General features: G+C 30.5%; 1 protein-coding gene across 1 annotated transcript; it reads left to right on the top strand.

Annotated features, from left to right (window-relative positions):
• The first annotated feature begins 846 nt into the window (after positions 1-846).
• On the top strand, positions 847-2,283 carry LOC129304385 (transcription factor TCP8-like). Its single transcript, XM_054944018.1, has one exon. It carries the CDS (start codon positions 847-849, stop codon positions 2,281-2,283), a length of 1,437 nt encoding a protein of 478 aa, XP_054799993.1.
• Positions 2,284-7,800: the final 5,517 nt, after the last annotated feature.

The raw sequence follows: 7,800 nt of genomic DNA, 5'->3' as shown, positions 1-7,800 counted from the left end.
AAGCAACATTTATTTAAAATTACTTGAATTATAAATAAAAAATATTACTCCTTTCATCCCAAATTATAAAATATTTTGGACAAAATCTCACATATCAATAAAGCTTATTAAATACACTTTATAACTTTACTTTTTTAAGATAAAAATATAAATTTTTAAAAATACCCTTCATTTTGGTGAAAGAATATTGAAGAGAGAGAATATATAAAAAATATAATATTAAAAAAGTATCATTAATGAAAACTTATTTTATTAAAATATTTTATATTTTAATATGCTAAATTTTTTTAAAAGTATTTTATAATTTGGGATGAGGGAGCAATACTTAAATCTATTATTTTGAGTCAATCAAGTGATCAACATTTTTTTGATTGAATCTTATTAACAGTACTAATTAATGAAGTTTCTTTCAATCAATTCTAAACTAGCCCTTATCAATTTCATTATCATTATTATTATTCACATAAAAGAACAAATACATGAAAAGAGATCAAAAAATTATTATTATTCACATATTTTTAGTTTTTATTATTATTATTATTCACATATTTTATCTCTTTAATTTCACTATAATAACTCACTACTGTCCTTGCCTCACTATGGATTTCTCACCCCTTCGCTTCCCCTCCCCACCCCCCTCATAAATTTTTTCTCCCCCCCCCCCCTGTCTCTGTGACTCCATCGCTCATCACTTAGGCTGAGAATAGAGCAAGAAGACACAGGTCAATCAAAATCCACAGAGAATCTTGGCTTTGTGAAGTAAAATTCCCTATAAAATCCCATACAGATTCAGACCAATTTTCGGTATATACCCATTATCGTTTTCTTTTCTCTCAGGTCACCAAAATGGAACTTTCAGAAACCAGACCAAGTCAGCCCCACCACCGCCAACAACATCGTCAGAACCATCAGCAGTATTTGCAGCAGCAGCAACAAAATCAGTTACAGTTGCCTCCGTTGTCGCAGATTGCTGTGGTCCCTTTTGACGGAGGAAGAGGAGGTCCCTCGTCTTGCATCAATGTGGGCTCCACCATCTCTATCCAAGCTGGCCTCTCTGCTGCTACGGCTGCTTCTGCTTCTTTGTCACCTTCTCCTACTTCTTCTTCTTCGTCGTCCTCGTCATCTTCAGCTCCGGTTAATTCTCTCATCGATGCCTCTCCTGCCATCGACATCCCTAGATCTGACCCTGAATCATCTGCTGATCCATCCAGGCTTCTGCTTGATTCGATCAGGAGACAAGAAGTTCGGCGACAGTTGTTAATCTCTACAGGGACGGCGGCGGCAGTGGCGGAGAGGAATGTAGGTGCGAACAGGCCAAAAACGAAGGACAGACACACCAAGGTTGATGGTCGTGGCCGGAGAATTAGAATTCCGGCAGGCTGTGCGTCTAGGGTTTTTCAGTTAACCAAGGAGCTGGGTCTGAAGTCCGACGGAGAGACGATCGAGTGGCTTCTGCAGCACGCGGAGCCGGCAATCATGGCCGCCACTGGCACCGGCACGTTGTCCTCAAACTTCTCAACTCTCAACCCGTCGCATCGGAGTGGTGGGTCCACTTTCTCGGCTCCGCCGACGAGGTTTGCTCCGAATACATTTCATGGAGTTGTAGCACCCTCTGCTAATCATCAACCTTTCGAAGAACTGTATCCGCGTTCTACTTTGTTAGGGTTAATGCAGCAATATCAACCTCAGCAACAAGACGACCAAATTCATCTATTGACCGCCGGTCAAATTCCAGAAGAGCTACCAGGTGCCGCCGGCGGAGCAGTGAACGTCGGAGAATCCACTGAAGATTATACGAGAAAACGTTTCCGAGAAGACTCTATCCAAGAACAAATACAACAACACGTGGATGTTGACTCGCAATTTCAGAAGCAACCACAACAGCTGCTGCAAAAAGGACCTTCGACTTTGAACGTCCTTCGTCCACCTACCAATTTCCTCCGCACCCCAATGTGGGCAGTGGCTCCATCTGATCCCGGCGGCGGCTCTGTCGGTAGCACATTTTGGATGCAAACCAGCTGGAGTGGAGGTACTGGTATCGCCGCCACAGACAGCGTCAGTTATGGATCATTTCCGACGGCACAGACTGGTAGGTTGTGGAAGCATGAATCAGTTTCAAGGCTCGCCGCAATTCAGTTATCCCCATGGAAATGTCGAATTTCAAGGTGGTGGGAGTGGCGGAGGTCATCTGCAACTGGCACCGACGTCGTCGTTTTTGCTGCCTCCTCAGGCTCAGATGATGGATCAGTCCGACGTGGCTGCATTGAATGCTGCGTTTCCTAGTGTTTGTTTTGAGAATGTGAATTCACCAGACGACCTTCATCATCTTTATCCTCAAGCTGATGATAATGGAGAATAAGGTCGTAATAGTTCTGCATGAATATCAGTTACTCACAGGAGATTCAGAATGTTTCTATTCTATGGTCTGTTTCGTTACTTTTCATCTTAGTTCTGTACATATCCAGATGGATCAATCCCTTGCGAATGCTTTTTCTCCTTGGACTCTTAACTCTTTGGGTTTGGAGTTTTTTTGTTTAGGTGAGTTTATTCTGGATGGCCGCTCACCAAGGTGAAGACAAGTCTTCAGGCCGAAGAATACTTATAAAGGTATTTATAAGTCACTTATCAACATCTAACAATGTCTTCAGACTGACAGCAGAATTTGATGCCAAAGCTTGTGGAGTGTAAATTTGGAGTTGAGTGATCTGGGATGAGCGTCTAGTGTTTTTCTTTTCTTTTCTTTTTCTTGTTTTTCTTTATTGGTTTTTTTTTTTTATATAGAAGTTGCTCCTTCTGTAGTTTGGTTTGGAGGACTTTGCTATGTGATTTCTATCTGATTTAGGTCCAAAAAAAAGGCTGATATGGATAGGCTGGCCGCAGAGAGTTTGTTTTGTATTGGAGGAAATTTCTGTATGGCGTACTTAATTGCTTCAATGTATATGGGACAAAATTAAAAAGTAGTTCCTTGTATTGTTTCGAATTCCGATGATACAAATATATGTGTGCATGAATGAATGTAAATGTATATCTATATTTAGTTTTATACACTTTAATATACTTTTATTACATCAAATCAACAACAACAACAATTTATTATAGAACAAATAATTTATAAAAGATTTACATTTCTTAATTTAAACAAGCATATATCTAAAGCATGTAAAGCTAATTATATAAGTTTTTTCTCTTACACATATTCTTTCGATCCTCTTTATAAGTCATTTTTCCTAATCTTATTAATACTAATACAAGAAAAGTAAAAAGAATAAAAGTGTGTAAAATTTTAAATAGACTCCTATATAACAAATTTTAAAAGTGATGTTATGTTACTTTTATTCCCTCATAAAGGATAATTTTAAAAATACCTTTTGAATATTATTTAAAAATTCAGATCGTGACTTATAAATGAACCAAATAGATTTTTTAGAACCTATCTTATAAATGAGAATGGAGAGAGGTATATTTCATCCTTTGATTCAATATTTTCTGTCTCGCATTTATTATTTATTTGTTATGTGTTTTTGGAATAATAACACATACTTCTTTCATTTAAAAATGTAAAGCATTTTTAATTTTTTAAAATGTAATTGTTTTCTTTTTTTAAAAATTCGAATAATGAATGACTTTATATTTATTATAGAGTATTTAATAAAGATAAATATAAAAAGATATGGTTAGTTTAAAAGTAAGTAACTACTTTATTGAAGGTGAGATTAAGTTAAAAATATTTTATATTTTTTAAATGGAGGGAGTACTCCTGTGTTTGACTAGATATACTCCCTCCGTTTCTATATATAAGAGAAAAAAATTATATCACATAATTTAAAAAATTTGGTTATTAAAAATAGTGTTTGGAAATAAAAAATTAAATTAAAATTCCATATATTAATCAATATAAGTATGCATTAATTATTTTATGTTTGAAAATAAAGAAATTGGATTAAAATACCCTATGTTAATTAACATAAGCATGCATTAATTATTTCTCATTAATGTAAATTATAAAATACTTATTGAAACATGTGATTTTCTTTATATAAAAAAACAAGTAAAAAGTAATAGTTTTTTTTTTTACAAATAAAAATAAAGTAGTATATAAATTATCGATGACGTGATCTGTTTAATGATATAAATTTATTGAGTTGCAATTTAAGGGATGGGAAGTAACAAACAAATAACAAAACCCTGAGACATTTCTGGATACATAGGCACTTTCAGTTTTATTTTATGTTCTATAGTTTTGTTCAGTCACAAAATTCTAGAAGGGTTCTTTCTTTCATAACAAAGTTGTAATCTTAATTTATTGTTTCTGATAATCATTATATATTGGATGCAATTTTAGGATTTCTTTTTCTTGTTCTTTTTAGAAAAAATTGAAGTGATATACATATTATTTTCATTGGCATTAAGTTTACCAAATCATTCATTTAGTTGCATAGTTTGCTTATTATGCCAAGTAAATCTACTATAGGATACCAAAATTACAAGTGTGATCAGACAAAACTAGGCTTTCGCCAACTTCATTAGAAGAAGTCAATTTTGTCTTAAAGGAATCAACAAAAAAAGTTCAAAGCACATTCACATGATTGCAATTATCCTTTTCGGCATTTTGTTTCCTTGTACGAAACCGTAAAATCTGCTGGCAAAAGCTAGAAAATTGGATCGGATATTGTTAACCAATATTTAGCTATTATAATGCCCCAGTTTAAGAAAAGCAAATATGTTGAATATTGCATTATTAGAAAATAATTGTGATATTACCTAAGGTTATATTCTTTACATGGTTATGAAAAAATAAGTTTTCCTATGGAAAGTAACTGTTTGGATTTGAATCTTCTTTATACTTTATACTATTTGGATTTCCATACATCTCCATACATAAAATCATGTCCATCCATTTGATTTCATGTCTGTACATTTATTGTTATCCCATAAATGCTTTTGAATTAATGTTAATATTTGAAAAATATTTGATAAAGATTTTGAAATTATACCATATGGAATTGAGAGAGATTTGAAAAAGTAGTTAGTGATATATATACTGAGCAATGTACAGTCTGTCTTATTTATAATTGTATATACAAGACAAAGAAATAATGATAATAATTACATACTGATCGATTGCTTAAATAAGAACATAGCCAACCTTAATATCATACAGTAAATATAATATATACTTGGGTTAAATGAAAATTTTGCCTCTAAACTATAAGTCTCAGAACATCTAGGAATCTAAACTCGTTTTTTATGCAATATTTTTCTTAAACATTTTAAAATGATATAATATTACCCGTTGACAAATGTTAACTTTGATTATGTTAGTTGACTAAAAAATTATAAAGAAAGATCTCAATTGATATTAGTTTTCTCAGAATTCATTTATGTAATTTTCTTAGTCTTTTTATGTAATCTTTGAAGTTATTTTTTTTTATAATTTTTTGTCAACCAATGATCAAATTTAACATTTACAATATTATACTATTTTAAAATGTTGAATGAGAACATTATATTAAAAATGAGTTTAAAAACCTATAATTTATTCAAGGCCCTTTAACCCTGCCAAACTTGTCACGCGGATATACTTTATTCAAGGGCCTTAGAGAGTTTTAGTTAATATTTTGCTAGTTTAAAATTTTTTTCTTTTTTCTTTTTTCTGATATACAGTTTATAATTTTTTTTCCTTGATAAAATGCTAGTTTATAATTGGAACAGAAATATTTGATAGTAAAACAAGTTGATTGAATCTTCTCTTAAATAAAATGACAATCTATTTCAATATATGTGTATTTTTTTATTAACGAAACAAATTAATGGTATGTTACGATTAAAGGATTTAAAGACATTTTATGAAATTGAGTCATGGAAATTGAAAACCTGTGTGACATTATAAGATCAAAGGAGATGAGACTTTGATCACCTAAACAATTATTTAAAATATTTTTCCTTTTAAATTAGCCTTTTGGTTTTTCTTTAACTTGAAAAAGCTCGTATGAAATTATGAATTGTGAGGATAATATAGTCATGAAAGGTAGAAATGTGAACAAAGTTAGATTATGTGAATTTAAAAGTTTACAAAATCCTTGTATGCAAGTAAGAAATAAAATGCAAAAAAAAAAAGGAAAAAAAAAAAACTGAAAAGAGTAAGTGAAGAAAGACACGATGGGGTGTGTACCGTGTGCGTGTACACTTACTTTTCTTTATCACAATCTTTCTTTAATTTTTTTCAACACTACTTTAACTCAAAATCCAAATCATATCTTAGACACTTATAGCACGTACATTGTACGACGTCAACAGTAATTATGAGATCACTTGCATTGAATGAATATTAAATACTCTATGTAGTTTGTTTTTTGTAAGCATATATCACAAGGTCTTGAAATCAGGAGACAAATTCTTGTCCATTCAGGTATTATTTTTCATTTTTCTTTATCATAAATAACTGTTTTTTTTATCAAACTTTATCATAAATAACTTAATTGTCACAATATACTTTCTCCAAATCATAATATAAGAAATCTTAAATTATTACAAAATTTACATATTTTTATTTTTATTCTCATTAAATATTCTATATAAATATCTTGATAATAGTAATTAAAATTTCAGTACACAATTTTTTTAAAAAGAGTAATAAATAAAATAAGAGTATAATTGAAAAATAAATATAAAAGTTATTCAATGCCTTATATTTTAAAACAAGCAAGGCTTTTAAAAAATGTCTTATATTATGATCCTGAGAGAGTAAGTCATTATTAACTATTTTACATTTAAAAAAATTAGTTAGAATCTTGATTTTTTTAAAAATTTTTTTCCATTTTTTAATCATACTCTAGAGTATAATAAATATAATATTTAATTTATTTAAAACACCCTCATTAATTACTTAATTGAGTAAGAACTCAAATTTTTTTTCTACAAGGCGTGCTATAATATGTCAAATATTTTTATGAACTGTTTCCAACAATCTTATTTGTTACTTCGTACGTACATTTAAATGAAATTTAATATGTTGGTTTTCTCTTTATATCGTTCAAAGTCTACCTTCACGATCTTTAAATAATTAATTCTAGCAACTGTCTGCCATGCATTTTGACTTTGTGATGAGAAATGTAAAGGAGAAGTTTCTTTTTTTTTTTCGCAAAATAAATATCTAGTATATATTCGGTATTATATGATTAATTCTGATTCGAGTCATTTCATATGGTCTAATAATTAGAGGGAGCTCTTTTCAACATGTTTCCACATACAAGATTTGAATTCCTTAAATTCCTTCCCCGGTAGGTAAAGGTTTTGCCGGTGGCAGGAAGGCATGGTTTGATATTGTTTGCATTTATCACAAGTTAATTAGGCAACATCCTCCCTCCATTCAGTATTACAAGATACTTTTAATTGAATTGTATTTCCTTCAATTTTCATTTTTACTACTCCTTCCATTTCAAACTATAAGATAATTTTAAAAAATATGTAGCGTTTCAAAATATAAGACACTTTGATAAAAATAAGATTTCGTTAATGATACTTTTTTAATATTATCATTTTCATATATTCTTTCTTTTCAATATTCTTTCATCAATTGAGCATTAAATAAAGGGCATTTTTAAAAGTTTATATTTTTATTTTGAAAAAGTAAAGTTGTAAAATACATTTAATGAGCTTTATTAATACGTGAGATTTTGTTTAAAAGTATTTCATAATTTGGGACGAAGGGAGCATTATTTAATAGGATGTTTGAATTAGAAAACTTTATTAGTTACAAACTTAATTAAGGATATTTAAAAAATATTTATTAGTTGCACA

Source organism: Prosopis cineraria, unplaced genomic scaffold, assembly GCF_029017545.1.
Source record: "Prosopis cineraria cultivar Desert tree isolate PC_DT_omini unplaced genomic scaffold, ASM2901754v1 PC3, whole genome shotgun sequence".
Classification (NCBI taxonomy): Eukaryota; Viridiplantae; Streptophyta; class Magnoliopsida; order Fabales; family Fabaceae; genus Prosopis; species Prosopis cineraria.
The sequence above is the reverse complement of the archived record's forward strand: the minus strand, read 5'-3'. Positions and strand labels throughout refer to the sequence as shown.

What these genes read in the sequence shown, in the direction of transcription:
- LOC129304385 (XM_054944018.1), top strand. Translation starts at nt 847, where the DNA reads ATGGAACTTTCAGAAACCAGACCAAGTCAGCCCCACCACCGCCAACAA.